General features: G+C 43.4%; 1 protein-coding gene across 5 annotated transcripts in view; it reads left to right on the top strand.

The window, feature by feature from the left end:
• The window catches only part of LOC106612972 (protein Aster-B), an 81,019-nt gene extending 65,043 nt beyond the window's left edge, over nt 1-15,976 (top strand). Inside the window, exons 6-21 of one of the 5 annotated variants that reach the window (XM_082956361.1) lie at nt 610-633; nt 5,551-5,635; nt 5,882-5,985; nt 6,211-6,306; nt 6,423-6,503; nt 6,630-6,745; nt 7,024-7,186; nt 7,425-7,608; nt 7,778-7,924; nt 8,030-8,294; nt 8,405-8,508; nt 8,628-8,834; nt 9,049-9,139; nt 10,389-10,496; nt 10,763-10,883; nt 11,803-15,976. In XM_082956361.1, the coding sequence (XP_082812487.1) occupies nt 610-633; nt 5,551-5,635; nt 5,882-5,985; nt 6,211-6,306; nt 6,423-6,503; nt 6,630-6,745; nt 7,024-7,186; nt 7,425-7,608; nt 7,778-7,924; nt 8,030-8,294; nt 8,405-8,508; nt 8,628-8,834; nt 9,049-9,139; nt 10,389-10,496; nt 10,763-10,883; nt 11,803-11,892 (1,986 nt within the window). In that variant the 3' untranslated portion in view covers nt 11,893-15,976. Of the gene's footprint in view, nt 1-609; nt 634-669; nt 4,305-5,550; nt 5,636-5,881; nt 5,986-6,210; nt 6,307-6,422; nt 6,504-6,629; nt 6,746-7,023; nt 7,211-7,424; nt 7,609-7,777; nt 7,925-8,029; nt 8,295-8,404; nt 8,509-8,627; nt 8,835-9,048; nt 9,140-10,388; nt 10,497-10,762; nt 10,884-11,802 lie in introns of those variants that run through there. The other 4 variants (XM_082956359.1, XM_082956363.1, XM_082956362.1 and 1 more) reach the window with 4 other exon arrangements.
• Nucleotides 15,977-17,244: the final 1,268 nt, after the last annotated feature.

Raw genomic sequence — 17,244 nt, 5'->3', positions numbered from 1 at the left:
TATGGAGCTCAGGCTTACCCAGGACGCTAACCAGTGGGATTTAGAGTTCTAAGAGTCTAGGGTTACAGTGTGATGGCATGCTGAATTAATCAGAAAAATGAAAAATGACTGATGTCCCAGATGAATAATGAATGAACCAAATGCTGTGAAGATGAAAAAGTGTCCATTTTGTTGCAAACTCCCATACCTTACTACAGATGTGATTCATAGATGAAATGTTTGACAGACAGAAGCATCTTGTAGCGAAAGTATGGTGACAGCCTGATCCAGTGATCTCAGTCCAACACCAAGACCATTACACCAAGAGGTCTTGGCTTAACACAAGGTTGCCGGCCAGTGTACTAAGAGACAAGGTTGCTACATTCTAATGGGGCTGAAATTAATTCCTTTCGTTATGATTCTTCTAAAACAGCCAAGTAAATCTACTTGATGGCTCAGTTGGCCATCTTTATGTGAGAAAGGAATTGATACCCAGATATGGTGTTATTATGAAGCCATGGTTTCTCCAATGGTGTCTCTATGGGACTCCATTTTCTTTTCCCTTGTTCTGTTGTTTTATTCCTTTCTTTTGTTGTTCTTTGTGTCTATATATTCCCCCTCTCTCCCCAGCATGAAAGACAACACATCCTGAGAGTAAGCATGACTTGTATTCTTGTGCAACTTTTCAAATATCTCTCTGCGTATTCCTTTTTCTTGGATCGCTTGGCTGGTCTCCCTTTCCACTTGTCTGCTCCTCATCCCTCATTGATTTGATTGATCAGTACGTTGTTTCCACCTGAGAGCGAAGCCACAATATGCAGCACTATGGTGGTTAGATGACCCAATGCCATGGCCACATTGTGGTTGTGTCTGGAAAAAATAGTGTTTTCAAAATGGCTGCTGTGTGAAGGGGAACTATAGGCTTCTCAGAGCTGTGATGGTGGTGACGTGGGTGTATTCATTAGTCGGAGACCGTTGCGAAACATTTTGTCTGTTGCGAAAATTTCACCAACGGAAACTGTTTACTCCAAACGGAAAATGTTTTGCCATGTTTTTTTTGGGTCATTTTATTTGTTTCTTTTTTGAGGTAAACGAAAACGAGAGTTTCTAATGGAAGAATTCTTGTATGTCCCTCCCTGTTTCGTTCCGTTTGCTTCCATTTGGTTCCTAGAGTAAACGGTAAACAGTTTCCATTGCAAAACGTTTTGCAACAGGCCAAACTTTTTGAAACGGTCTGCGACTACTGAATACACCTGAGGTGGTAACAAGTCTGCTCAGTGTATCATACTAAACCCACGGACCATGGTCAGTGTCTGGAGCAGCCCTGAATGCCTTGAAGGACAGGGGAATGGAGCATGGGACTGGTTAGCATGTTCCAGTCCTCCCACGTCTTCAAATGTGTTCGTTTTGTCATTATGGCCACATTGGTTATAGTTGGGCATTGTTGCATAGTGAAACTTGAAATGGGGATTCTCCAGAATGTTGAGAAAAAACATGGTCCACATCTAATGCTTTCTGATACTCTCACCTTTAGCTACTCACCTTCATTTCTCAACTGTTCTACCATTACTAAAGGAAAGCATCATAATGCCAATCTAGACATGATGTTGCTCCCAGAAGCATTAACTATGTAATAATGCTTAATCTCTGTTCTGGACCATTGAAACGTATATTGGTATGTGTCTGATGCAGTGCTATACCTGAGGGTATGTGGTAGGCCATGCAGTCACTGTGTTTCTCTACAAGGCAGTAATGTTCTCCCATGGCACTGAACCTACTGGGATTACATCACAACCGTCCTGATATGAGGTCTAAGCCCAGTAGAGACACACAACAGGCCTCACCCTGCCGTATCAACTTTCCTAATGACTCTGTCGCAATGCTTTCATAGCAACTGTACAGGACCTACGCAGGCAGTTGAGGTATTAACAAGGAAATCAATGTCTGCCAGACACCGAGTGTAGTGGCTCATAGTATCGACAGTGACTAAAGTGGCTGGTTTAAGAGACTGCTTTTCTCCTAGAGATTTGTGAGGTGAAATTTCTGCCTCCTCATACTCTCTGGTCTATGAAAACATTCTAGTTTATCTCCCCTGCATATGAGGGGGAGGGGGGGGGCATGTTTACACTGAGATAGATTCTCACACAAAGGACACCACTGTAGATCTCCTAACACATATTTTTTACAGCAGTGCGTCTTATGCAGGACAGGGTGAATAGTCAGAGATCCTGGCTTGGCTGTGTTTCTAAACCAGCCAGCACCTCTCTGCTGAGCTGTTCCCACATCTGGTTGTAATCAACAGAACCTTCACCCTCCCAGCATCAACAGACCATTGGCAGGGAAAGTGTCAAAGAAAGGTGTGTTTCAGATAGAGACGAAAGTCTTCACACACACATTCATGCACACTCCCTTGACAGTGCCACTTACAATAGCTATACACATGCATACACCTTCCTGGCCACTCCTCTCTAAAGCGGTTTTGTAGCAACCTACGGACAGTGGGGTGAGAGACTGGCCTCATTGTTTGTGTGGGGATAGACAGTAAACCACCCTTGAAACGAATGGGGCCCCACCCTGGTTAACTGTGCCGGTCTCCGACATCTCTCCCTGTTTACCCAGCAGGTTAATGATTAACCGCCACCTCAGGGACTGTCTATATCCCCATCACCACCTGGCAGCTACACTGTCCTAGGACTTGTCACCTGGAGAAGATGGGAGATGGTCGTATCAATAGCTTCTGCATTTGCTTTAGTCTTCTTTTTCCTTTTTAGGAAAAGCTCTTGGAAAAACTTTGAATTCAGATACTACTCTATTATCTGACTGTTTTTCTTGGATGCAGTTTTCGAAGAGAGTGGGCTTGCATGGCTCGCAAACGTCTGATGAAACCTTATTCACGGGATGCAGAGGCATTTTCAACAGCACGAAAGCTGTTCACGTCTGAGAGGGATCTGTGAATGATCTGCACTGTTTTCAATAGTGTGCTGAGGATTATTTTGCTTCCCTTCACATTCAGTTTCCTGGACCTTATTTCTCCTCACTGATTTGGCTAGATGTTGAGGGGGGTTGTGGAAATTGAGTAAGCAGGAAAGGTGTGGAATTTGTGGTGGAATTCCAGGGCACATTTCCAACCACAAGTGAGCCTAATGGAGTGCCAAATGTAGCCACAGTTTTTGTTTTGTTGCTGTTGTCGTTGTGTCCACCTCCCACCACTGTGCTGATAGGTTGTTTTACCCAGCTCAGAGTCAGACGAGAACCAATCGCTGTGCCTGTCTATCTAGTCTGATCGTAGTAACTGACAGGGATCTGGTTTCAGGAGTGCATTACTTGACCTTAAGGGACAGGAGAGTTGTGGGGGGTAGAGAGTAGGGAAATAGGTCACAGGGATCCAGGGGGGGTTAGTAATAGTAACACCGCTAAATGTGTTAAGCCTCTCATGCAATTGCTTTCTAATACCTGAATGGTCAACAACAGGGGAAGTGGACATACTCCCAGAGGTGCAATACTCCAACTGCATTAGACTGAGCCGTCATGAGACTCCGTGCCGCATCACTCAAGATTAATGGACTTGTTTTTCTTCACGGAGCGTAGAAGTAAATGAAGGTTGTGTGCACATCTGTCCTCTAACTCAATCACCTTGTCAGCCAGCGAGACGGGACTGCACTGCTTTCCAGTTAGGAAACACTCTCTCTTTCTCTGTGTTTTTCTCTTTACCAAGGATATTTTTCTTGCTTTCGCTGCTGGTGTGTCTGAGCTGTGCTCACCAAAGCACTCTGAGGCGTCTGGATCTGGACAGGGTAACACTGCATGCCTGCCAGAGCTGCCATTATAATAAAAGACTTGTGGCCAGGGTTACTAGAGGCCAACGGCCGTAGCTCCTCTCTGTGTTTGATAGAGGAAGAGGGAGAGAGGACTGGAATCATGTGGCAGCAGTCAGCTGGGTCCAGCTCTCACACTGAAAGGGAGTAGCACCCATACCGGGTCAGTCACAGCAGTCTCCAGGAAACAACCACTGGACACACAACAGCTCTGTCTGTTTGTCTGCAGCAGACCTGGACCACTGGATCACCCGCATTGAAATCCACCGCTTTGAGGACCCCACGAGGGCACCACTGGTTTAGGTGTCCGCCCGTGTGCCTGAGGGAAGTGAGTGGAATATGGAGGCTCACAGAGGACTGGAGTCAGACTGGCAGGTGGAGCTGGAGCTGGATAAAGACCTGGCTGGGTGGATCCCACAGGATCCAGCCCGGGGAGAGTTTGGCTGGGAGTGGGGCTGGGCCGCCTTGGACCACCAAGACCAGGACTGGGAGTCAGAGGAGGTCCCTGCAGTAAGTGACTGACCCTCCCCCCAGAGAGCTGATGCCAGGAGGGGTAGCGGCGGGGAGGGAAGGGGGTGAGGAGGTTGGGATGGGCAGTTTGTGTACTGTACCTGCGCCAAGAGCATAACTCTGTGGTTCCCTCCCGCAATTATATTTTGGAAAGCAAATTAAATGAAAGGCATGAGTCAGTAGCTATTTGCATTCCCATAGTACCCATGGACCCTTTCCCTGGACAAAGTAAGAAGGCTGCAGTTTAAGGGGAATAGGCAGGCTTTTGTTGTGAAATGGGGGCTCTAATACTCTTGATATGTTAGGCAGTTATAGAGAGTACTTTCTGTGAACATTTCTAGACTAAATATGTCCGACTCATAATCCATTTTCCTAGCCTTCAAAGTTCTCGAATTTACCAAGTTTTCTTGACAGGCACCAGTGGTTTTCATTCATAGCTTAACAGAAACAGATTATGTCTGTCCATTCTGGGCTTTTCTTGTTATATGAGTATAGAACATGTACTGTAGCTAGTTGATGTTAATGTGAACAGTCTGATGTTTTCCTTCAGATTGAAGCAGCGAGAGGTTTTACCCATGAAGGGATGTATTTGGTTACCGTACTGGCAGGCATTGTTTCCTGAAGCTGTTCCTATTAAAAGACAGCATCTGGCTCAGACACATAGAGCACTCACCCCTGCACTCACACTGGCTGTGGGTCACAGCAATACTTCCCTCTTTAAACAAGCCTGAATCCAGGCCCAAGATAAGATGTACCTTAATGCCTGAGAATGTAACAAGAGAATGAATTCCTCTGTGTGAGAACAGAACATTTTCTTCTCATGATCTAAACCGACAATGGACGCAGACTATGTTTTATAAGATAAACCAATAGCTACATAAGGGTTTGCTAACAGAATAGATTTGATTTGTGTCTTTGTCCCTCTCTGTCCTACATATTAACTGTTGCGCCACAAAAAGCAGCATTGTGTGTGTTCGTATAATGATGTTACTATATATTGTTGTCTTGGGAATGTGACTCACATTAGGAATGCTCACGATGCACAAAAGCATGCTTATTGAATGTCTTGAAGTGGCTAAATGTCAACAGGGGATCGTGCTTTTGTATAAAATGCCCTTGTGAAAATGGATGCAGTCCATTACAGTCCAGTATGTATATGTGAGATAGAGAGCATGTGTTCAGGAATGTGTACGTGTGAGTCGTCCCTCTCTCAAGAAGTTATCGTTGTTGCTCTCCGTCTCTCCAGGTGTTGAGCCCCACATACAAACAGCGTAATGAGGACTTCAGGAAGCTCTTCAAGCAGCTACCGGACACAGAGCGGCTCATCGTGGGTGAGTTACTAAGCGCAAAATACTAGGCAACTATGGCCAATTCGGTCAGCAATATGGTGGATATAGGAAAATCTTTTGGTTTTGGACAAGTTTGCATTGGCTGGTTGGAGTCAATTCCATTTAAACTATCAATTCAGGTAATTGATCTTTTGAATTGACTATATTGAAATATAATTAACCCCGACCCTGATGGGTGGATGTATTCTTCCTGGGCTCTGATCTTTGACCTCTGACCTGTGCTGGCAGATTACTCCTGTGCCCTACAACGAGACATTCTCCTGCAGGGCCGACTCTACCTCTCAGAAAACTGGATCTGTTTTTATAGCAACATCTTCCGCTGGGAAACGCTGGTAGGCACTTGGCCTCTGCCTGGGGCTTTCTGTTCTTTTGATCTTATCTATATTTCTCTGGTGTTGGTTAGTTTGCAGTATTGAAATAGAATTGATTGTATTTTTATGGTTTGCATCACAGTATATATTTCATTATTGTGGTTCAGTAACAGTTCAACAGATATATTTATCTGAATATTAAGCAATGCCGTAAAAAAAAAATATTTTGCTTGCATGTGTGTGCAGCTGACAGTGAGGCTGAAGGACATCTGCACCATGACGAAGGAGAAGACAGCCCGCCTCATCCCCAATGCCATCCAGGTGTCCACAGATGGTGAGAAGGTAAGACAGGAGAGGGACTGAATTTTTGGCATTTACTGACTGAGAGGAGGCTCAAACCTTCTCCTTAGCCTTATTTCAGAGCATATTTTTGAATTATTTCCATTCTCTCCGCACAGCACTTTTTCACCTCATTTGGAGCGCGGGACAGGACCTACATGATGATGTTCAGATTATGGCAGAATGCACTGCTGGACAAAGTAAGCCAGCAACCTCAATTAACCTCATCACAAATAGATCTACATGTTCAGTATATTGCTACTTTCCTTTTCCATTGAATCCAAGTCTCTGCCGTACTGAGTGTCGTCTCTAACCCTGTGCTCCAGCCCTTGTGCCCCAAAGAGCTATGGCACTTTGTCCATCAGTGCTATGGCAACGAACTTGGCCTGACCAGTGACGACGAGGACTACGTTCCCCCTGATGACGACTTCAACACCATGGGGTGGGTGTGGTTTCCATGGCTACAGATATAAACAATGCCTCCTCAATTACCATGGTTGATTAAAATGCCCTTGATCTTCTGCGGGTTGTTATGAGAGGCTGGCCTCATTACTGAAGCATACACAAATACACACCACCCTCTCAGCCCTGCTTCACATCCCTCTCAGCCCTGCTTCACATCCCTCTCAGCCCTCTGTCCATTACCATGTAAAAACAACACTCCAGAACTCCTAACCCTAACCTCCAGCTGGTCCCTGTTCCCCCACGGTGATGGTGCAGGTTCTGTGAGGAGATCCCTAACGAGGAGAATGAGATCAGTAATGACAACTCGTCTAAGAGCAGCGCGGAGGCCAAACACGAGGGCAGCCCACCATCCATACACAAGAAATGCATCATCACCAACAGCACCATCAGCTCATCCATCAGCAGCGAGCCCCTCTCTGTGAGTCTCAGCGACATAATAGAGGTCAGAGGTTAAATCAATTACTCTTATGTTATTTGTTTTGATGGAGTGGGAAATGGATTTGTTATTCTGCCTATAACTTGGATATGGGGAATGTTTCGTAATTTGATAACCAAAACATGAACACAGACCAATCCTACTCATAACTATGTACTAAAGTATCCTGCAGTGTCTTTCTAGTGACTGACCCCCTCTCCTCCCCCTCTGTGTGTCCTAGTTTGACCTCCCTCCAGAGGAGTACATCGACTGCCTCCCTGACGGGGAGCTGCTGGCCTTGCCCCTGGTGCTGGAGCAGAGGCTAGTGGAGGCCAGCGGCCTGGTGCCCTCGACCTCCCTGGACTTCAACGACAATGAAGACATCCCCACCGAACTTAGCGACTCCTCAGAGACCCACGACGAGGGTACGGCTTCAATCTTCCGCCCATTAACAGATTTGATGCATATACTGTATATATGGCATGAAACAGGCTCTTCAGTGATGCTGCTAAGTCTTGGTAATACTGTCTCCATATGATATTATGTCCCCAAGGGCACTTCATCTAAAGTGTGTTTCCGTCTATGGCTCTCCAGCAGGGGAGGTGCAGGCCTTCCATGATGACCTTAAAGGGAGACAGTACATCGATGAGGTTTACAAGTTCAGTGTGGACAAGATGTATGACATCCTCTTCACAGAATCCCAGTTCATGACCGACTTCATGGAGCAGCGCAGGTTTTCAGGTTAGTCAGACATTCTGTCCGTTGGCATCACATTATTGTCTCTTCCATTGGTGTTGTCCTTTCACTATGAAGTGATCGAATGTGTGTCCATATAACGCCACACAGATATAGTGTTTCACCCCTGGAAGAAGGACGATGCAGCGGGGAACCAGATGAGAGAGATCATGTACACCATCTCCCTGTCCAACCCGCTGGCCCCCAAGACAGCCACGGTCACAGAGACGCAGACACTGTACAAGGCCAGCCATGAGAGTGAGTGCTACATCATCGATGCTGAGGTCATCACACACAACGTGCCCTACCACGACTACTTCTACACGCTCAACCGTTACATGCTGACACGGGTGGCCAAGAACAAGTGCCGGTTAAGGTGAGGAGGGCCTTATAGCAGCTGTTGTAATAACATGTGGCTCTTGAAACTATTACATGTTCATTTAGAAACGCTGCCTCAACTTATACCAGCGGATGCCTTGTCCCTAGGGTGTCCACTGAGCTGCGTTACAGAAAACAGCCATGGGGATTAGTGAAGGGCTTCATCGAGAAGAACTTCTGGAGCGGGCTGGACGAGAACTTCCGCCATCTTGGTAAGTTCCTCTACTAGCTGTTAAGTCTGTCACACCAAATATCCAGCAACATTTAATCTGATGACCGAAGGCCATTCTAATGTATGAACGTACAAACGGCTTCTGTGGTGCCCTGTCAGAGTTGGAGCTGTCGAAGGTGGAGGATGTGGTTTTGGGGTCGACCCGGCCTTCTCCCAAGGTCAAGGTGGTGAAGACGTCTGTGAGGCGGAGGAAGAGACCCCTGGTCCACCTACGGAGCCAGCACCTGGACGATGCCCTCCTCAGCCCCGTCACCACGCCAACCGACGATGAGGTCATTCACCGCATCAAGCATGCGGGCGTGACAGGTCAGATGGCAGGGGGACACTTAAAAAAATATATATATTTTTTTTTACATTTTTTATACTTTTATAGACACTCTTATAAACTCTTAATACACTGTAGATTCTTATACACTTTCATAAGGTACATACATTACATACACTGTTATACATTTCCACACATCATATTGTGTTAAATATATCTAATTGACCTGGTCCGTGTTTGGTCTGCCCCCCTCAGGTTCCACTCAGACCAGGCACATGCCTGAGCACCTTCCTGGAGGCTTCGCCCTCTACAGCGTGTCCAAACTGCTGCTCATCATCAGCTTTGTGTGAGTACACTCTCCCTCACACACACTCATGCGCGCACACACACACACACACACACACACACACACACATGCAGTATACACACTCACTTTCAGATCCATCGTAATAATTTGTGTTTCATTTATAGTCATTTCAGTTCAACTCTCTTTGAAATCTTTAGTAGTTAGCAAAAATCTGATTCTGTGTTAAACATTTGTTTGTCTTCTGAATGTGATTCCTCTCCTCTCCTCTCCTCTCCTCTCCTCTCCTCTCCTCTCCTCTCCTCTCCTCTCCTCTCCTCTCCTCTCCTCTCCTCTCCTCTCCTCTCCTCTCCTCTCCTCTCCTCTCCTCTGCTATCCTCTCCTCTCCTCTGCTATCCTCTCCTCTCCTCTGCTATCCTCTCCTCTCCTCTCCTCTCCTCTCCTCTCCTTTCATTGCTTGCCATAGGATCTGTCTAAGGTACATCTGGCTAAAGATAAACCACTTAGACCTGACCAGGAAACATACTCCTCCCTCATTGTAACTGGTTCATTAAAACCTCTTAAGGATCCGCCCCTTTTTTCCCATTTTCGCCTAAAATGACATACCCAAATCTAACTGCCTGTGGCTCAGGACCTGAAGCAAGGATATGCATAATCTTGACACCATTTGAAAGGAAACACTTTGACGTTTGTGGAAATGTGAAATTAATGTAGGAGAATATAAGACATTAGATCTGGTAAAAGATAATACAAAGAAAAAAATATGTTTTTTTTGTATTTTTCTTTGAAATGTAAGAGAAAGCCCATAATGAATTATTCTAGCCCAAGTGCAATTTAGAATTTGGCCACTAGATGGTAGCAGTGTACGGGCAAAGTTTTAGACTTATCCAATGAACTATTGCATATCTATTCAAAATGTTGTATCAAGACTGCCCAAATGTGCCTAATTGGTTTATTCATACATTTTCAAGTTCATAATTGTGCACTCTCCTCAAACAATAGCATGATATTCTTTCACTGTAATAGCTACTGTAAATTGGACAGTGCAGTTAGATGAACAATCATTTAAGCTTTCTCCCCATATCAGATATGTCTATGTCCTGGGAATTTTTTTTGTTTCTTACAACCTCATGCTAATCGCATTAGCCTACATTTGCTCAACCGTCCTGAGGTCAGGACACCGATCCTGTAGAGGTTAATGAATATGCAGACTAAAGCACCTGTGTAGCTTTCATTACTCATCTTCTTTCCTTTGTCCCTTACATTCTTCTGTTTTCCTCTCCTCCTTCAGCCTGGTTTTGCTGGTGTTCCTCAACATGATGCTGTTCTATAAGCTGTGGATGCTGGAGTATTCTGCACAGCATCTTACCACCTGGCAAGGGCTGCGGATACATGAAAGGTACGCTAAGTCGCTAACCACCCATAGGTTTTTGGCATTATGCCTATTGCCTACATAATACTAGAATTGATATGACTGTGTACTTAGTCAAACCCAGACTGCATAAGCCTGTTTAGTTTCATCTGAAAACCACATGGGCTTCATCCTGTTTTCCCAACCTCAAAAAACATATGCTGCAGAATTGCCCCTGAACAATGCTTAGCTTTGAGTTGCTCTTGGCCGTGGCATCTGGGTGTGTTTGACAGTATGTGTCTATTTCTGTCTAGTAAACTTCCCCAGACGCAGATGGAGTGGGCCCAGCTCCTGGAGTCCCAACAGCTTTACCATGACGCTGAGCTGCAGAAGTGGAGAGAGATCATCAAATCCTCAGTGGTACTATTAGACCAGGTAGGGAACGGTGGTACTATTAGACCAGGTAGGGAACGGTGGTAGTATTAGACCAGGCAGGGAACGGTGGTACTATTAGACCAGGTAGGGAACGGTGGTACTATTAGACCAGGCAGGGAACGGTGGTACTATTAGACCAGGCAGGCAACGGTGGTACTATTAGACCAGGTAGGGAACGGTGGTACTATTAGACCAGGTAGGGAACGGTGGTACTATTAGACCAGGCAGGGAACGGTGGTACTATTAGACCAGGCAGGGAACGGTGGTAGTATTAGACCAGGCAGGGAACGGTGGTAGTATTAGACCAGGCAGGCAACGGTGGTACTATTAGACCAGGCAGGGAACGGTGGTACTATTAGACCAGGCAGGCAACGGTGGTACTATTAGACCAGGCAGGCAACGGTGGTACTATTAGACCAGGCAGGCAACGGTGGTACTATTAGACCAGGCAGGCAACGGTGGTACTATTAGACCAGGCAGGCAACGGTGGTACTATTAGACCAGGCAGGCAACGGTGGTACTATTAGACCAGGCAGGCAACGGTGGTACTATTAGACCAGGCAGGCAACGGTGGTACTATTAGACCAGGTAGGGAACGGTGGTACTATTAGACCAGGTAGGGAGGACAGATACAGTTACAAGCATTACCCCACTGTTCAATTCCTGTCTGTGAAAGGGGTACTTCCTGACCTGCGGGGTCATGACCTCTGTGAGCTGGTGGACAGCAGCCGGTAGGCGGTCCCTGTCACACTGGGGCCAGCTTGAGGATTTGATTCTTAGCCTTGTGTTAATACACAAGGCTAAGAATCAAATCCTCTAGGTTTTCGTGCAGGGTCTCAAAGTGTGAAAGATAATTCTCATAAGAAACTATGATTATAGTTACTTGCAGGGTTTTAATGTTTTCTGTTTTCCTCTACAGATGAAAGACTCTCTACTGAACCTTCAAAGGGGTATTGGCTTAAGGGACTACAGCTCAGAAGCTGAGGAGAAAAGAAGCTGTTACCACTGACATACGACCTTAGGCCATGAGGACATGGTGTGCAATATAGGAACTGTTTGTGTGTAAGTATGCAAACAAAACAAAGAGAGACAAGAGACCAACCGACCGCCAGGCAAGCTGGCCCCAGTGTGACAGGGACCGCCTACCGGCTGCCGTCCCCCAGCTCACAGAGGTCATGATCCCGCAGGTCAGGAAGTGCCCCTATCACAGACAGGAATTGAACAGTGGGGTTCCCACAGCACTGAGGCATCGTGGGAAGGCAACAGCTCCGCTTACCTTGACGCCACTTCTGTCTCTTATTTTTCTTTGTCTTTTAATGTTGGAAGGACATCGTACTGTATGCCATTACCACATGGGGAATGGAGGACAACAAAAAGCTTAGCATGTGATTTTACTCCTCACCTTAACTTCTCTCAATGTCTGTGGTTCCATTCCTGCTCTGTGAGTGTCTAAAGACAAACAAAAGAGGAGAGACGAGGAAAGGGGACCTACAGTCTCTAGACTTTCTACACTCCCTTGACTGTTCCAAACCGATCCTCCCCTACAGGTCCGCGCTGCAGTGTCCCTTTTATGAACTCCTCTGATCGTGGCCACAGATCATGCTCTAGAGTAGCAGGATCACCAGCAAATATATATTATAGAGTATATGTATGTGCAAGCACATTTCCACTGAAATGTCTCAACTGCCTTGTTTTTTCCCCCGGGCTCAACAGTGCATAAGGGCTGGTTTCCCTAATCACCTAGAGCTAGGCTGTTGGGATGGAATTTGCATAATGATTGACTTAGGTGGAGGAGGTTCCTTCTCACAGGTACTCAATAAAGAGAAACGTTAAGAGATTGCAGGATGTTGTTGGGGATAGAGAGGATATGTAATGTGGCATGTCAAAACATCCATGCTTGGTGGCAAATGGATCTCCTGTTAACAACAGGAATTTATGGAATTTAGAGTCTTCTTGAAGGTTTATGAATGACCTTTACGTTGTATTGCCACTATTGTACTAGTTGGGTAATGCAGTTCATTGTCTATCAGACTTATCAAACTTATCAGTTGTGGAACAGTATTTTGATCCATTTTTAAGAATGATAGCTTGCCTGTCACTTCTACTTTCAAAGTACTGCAACAATACAGAGCTTTTATTTATCTGTTACTGGTGATTTGTTTCATGCACAGTGATAATTAGTTCCATTATTTGTTGCACATTTAACAAAATTAGTTTATCGATCCGTAAGACCCGAGAATGTAGTACAACTTGACCAGTAGTCTTTTCTATAGGAAAAGACAGCATGCAGACTAAGAAGTCATTGATACTTGAAAAAGGGATACTGCAGCAAGACAATGAGGGAGACCTGTGTTCTTACATAAGTGTTTTATTACTAAACTGTGACTATATCTTAAAAATGTTTGAAGATGAAAATAATGATATAAATATATTTGAAATGTATATGTATATTTCAATATTGAATATTTCAAGATATATACACATAGCATATATGAATTGTTTATTTATGTATATAGGAAAGTTATCAGACCTCTAGGTGGGTACAAGAATTTATAAAGAAAACTGTTTTCTTCAGAAAAGCATGCCAGATATGTCTGTGACATGTCTAGTATGCATGTGTGCTTGAGTGTACTGTATGTTTCTGTGTGTGTGCACATGTGTTAATTTATACAGTGTGACATTTCTATCATTCCACACATGGATGTGTCTCAACATTTCATTTCTGGCACATGTAGCCAAACTGCCTTTTATAATGCCCATGCGTTTGGATGCAGCCTTGCATTAGCCTCTCTGGCTAACAGTTTACAATCAGCCCATATGGACATCTGTGTCCATGCCAAGTGGCTTGACTCAACCACACACACCCTCTTTGCTTATCCATATCAACAACCTGCATCCCTGCTTATTCCAGATCCTATACACACCCCCACTCTCCATGTCCAGTGTTTGTGTTGGAATCTGTACACAATTCAATTGAACCATAACAGAGGGTAGTAAAGCCTTCAGAAGATGTCATTCATTTTCAATTAGCTATTTATCATGTATTTATTGAAAGACAAGTAAATCCCTGCTGGATTAACCTCAGGTAGGCAATGTCTGAAGTGTATCCCCTAGCTGTGGTATGAGCTCAGTGATAAAATCACTTCCAAAAAGAGAAACAGTACTGCACTTTAAAGACCTTCCAAATAATGAATGAAAGAAATTCAGTGGAATTGCAGCCCTTTTTGCATTCTAAAAAGTATTATGTGTATCCAATATAATAGAATGCTTACTCTGTATCTTTGATTGAAATTTCATTTCAACACATTTCTGTTCACTTCATGATGTAATTCCATGATTTTGTGAGTGACTATATTTCAGGGTTAGACAGGACAGGAGCGGGTTGTGTGTGAACTGTGGAGGAGTGGATATCTATCGCTTTAATGCAGGGGCGTCAAACGGATTTTGCCCAGGGGGCCGCATTCGGTCCTCAACGAACGAGGTCCGGAGTGACGTTTTGAAAATGTGTTATACAGTATTTACTCGCAATCAAATTGTGCAACAAAAAAAATCCTCTATTCTGACTGTCAAGCTTTAATTTCAGTGATTGATAACAAGCTGGACACAGTCAAGAAACTGTATGAATGTAAGTCCATTATATGATTTCTACACAGTTTCGATTTGGTTTTAGTAGTTTTAAAGTATGTTGAGTATGTTTGACTCCCCGGCTTTAATGTGTGCTGGCTTTGCATTGGTGAGTTACTGAATGAGTGATCTCTCATGAAAGACTGTAGGCTAGATTCTAGTTTTGGGTTTCAGAGGTTACTGAATGAGCATGTTTTAGTCTTGGCTCTCCTGCAGCGTGTCATATGATGACTTTTAATATCACAAGGTGTATTATTGGTCATTTATGGAAATCTTAAGATCTGAATGACAGTGATTGGAAAATATTTCTGTTTTATAGAAATCCCTTTCACAATCAAGCTGTATTATACTGAAAGATATGCTGAGGTTATGTTTCAAATATGTGATTATATTTCATATGTGAATATGTGATTGAAATGCTTTGTTTATTTTTAAAGTGTATGGACTTTTTGAGTTATAAAATTGCTTGGATTTCTATATTTATTTCAGTAATTGAAATGGACCGTTTCAAATAATCTGAAAGAAGCACGGTAACATATCCATGGGTTTCTCATGTTAGCAACTAGAATGTCTGCATAAGATGGGTGTATTAATTGTCATTCATTCCAAATGTTAACTTAAAGTAATCTAATTCTGAAATTCATGACAATACCACAAAACATTACAACTAGTTTATAAGTATGGAATAAGCTGTTATGCAGAATTATAGCATGTTATGTGTCATATGAGTAAACATCTTATGCTCGTGCTTATGAACTAGTTATAAGGGTATGGTTGATGTTTGTTTATGCAACAAGCTATTATACCATAGTGTAACAATATTCATAGAAAACACAGGATATTCAATCATATTATTCAGCATTACAAGCAATCACCTAAAAAATATAGCTCATGACCTCTCATAGATCTGATTTTGTTTTGCTTGTGTGCTCTCACATATTTTGGCATTAGCAAGTATGATTGTATGATTGCTATTCTGGCCCTAAAGCTCTGTAACCAAGGCTCCAGATGTCTTGACAGCACCATTATGTTGTCATCAGCACTGCATACATTGTGTGCTTCACTGACTACATTAATTGAAATATGCCTTGCTGAATCTCTGGCTAACTTATAGGAGTCCCAACCTCCTTGAAAATTACTACTGAACAAATGACTACTGAACACACTTCTAACAAGTGTGTCTTGGCATTATCTTACTGGTGTAGCTCAGTTCAAAAACCTAATGTTTGTTTTTTAGACCTGTTTTTATCTGTAAAATGATTCTTAATTAGATTTATATATGGTATACTGTAAGTATATGTTGTGTATATCTGCAGTCTACACACACTGACAAGAGAATCAAACCTGCGCTGTGCGTGGATTTTGACTTGCCAATGACTTTGCCTAATAGAGACTAAGATAAAGTGGCTTTCTGTTAGATGTGAAGTAGAGATTGGAGGTATGAATAAAGATTGAGCAAAAACATTCAAGATTTGTGACGTTTCCTCTTTTAAAATATATGTTCTCCTTGATGATGCCTACAAGAACTACATCATCAACTGAACATGCAAGGCAAAGAGGGGAACATTGGTGAGTGAAACATAGTTTAGGATTATGTCTTGATTAATAAACTAGATAGATTCTGGGGTTCTTACAGTCTTGGTTAATAACAATTTTTATCAAGCACACCTGGACATACTATATTTAATCTCTGTTAACCCAGAAGTAATATTTTGGGTAATTTGGTCAGCTGCGTGATTAACTTGTGTTTATACGTTTTAGAACGAAGTCTCCACCCTTGCAAAAGGAAACCAGACAGAAAGGTAACCCAGACACGTCACAGGGGATATAAAACTGAAGCATCAGTTTAGAACGTTTTCTCAACGCCTAATAATTTTCTCATCGATTAAACATTTGATCTCAATACATTTTTATTCTCCCAAAACTAGAATATGTTACGAACACAGTGCACCAAGTTGTATAGACTTGACGCTTTGCCAAAGTTTTGAAAAATTGCGTTGTTTGCAAGCAGTGCACAGTCGAAATTGGTTTGTGCACACGCGCACTTCACAGAGGAGCCGTTCCATAACAGAAATATGCAAATACATGAAATATATTTATAACAAACCATAATTATTTAATATGTCGTTTACAGTGGAGCAAATTAAGCATAGTGGCAGAACAAGTAAGGAGATGGGGCGAAGACAAGCATGAGCAAGAGAGATCCTATTGGCGCGTTGTCAAGAAACGCTCAGCCATGCCCTTGTGGCATGGTAATGCAATTATTATTTAGGCCACAAGATGGGGACATGGTTCATCTACGCATACAGTAGGCTGTCAATGAGGGACGTATTTACGTGTTTTTTAGAATAATGCCACCCCACGCTTGTAGTACTGGATACATATTTACCAGACTAATATTACGCTATGTAGCCTGTAAAATACATATACCTCTAGCACTATAGTGTGTGGGTTGTTCCTGCTTCAGCCATTATTCTACAACACCAGTAATTCATTGGTACAGAAATCCCCATGCGCACAACAAATTCATTACTCATACCTTCTCAAAATGTGTCAATATTTTGACCATCAGATTTCAGAGTTTACTGTTCTCCTTGCAAAAGCAGTTCCTTATCCTCAAAGACCTTTCTTGACATTCAGAAATGTGTATTGCAGGAACATGTTGGACCCACACCAATGTGATACTAATATATTTCTGCACTTTTTCTCATTCAAAATTGTATATGGGTATTTCTAT

Source organism: Salmo salar, chromosome 09, assembly GCF_965601325.2.
Source record: "Salmo salar chromosome 09, fSalSal1, whole genome shotgun sequence".
Lineage (NCBI taxonomy): Eukaryota > Metazoa > Chordata > Actinopteri > Salmoniformes > Salmonidae > Salmo > Salmo salar.
Note: the sequence above shows the minus strand (reverse complement) of the source record. Positions and strands in the feature narration are given on the sequence as shown.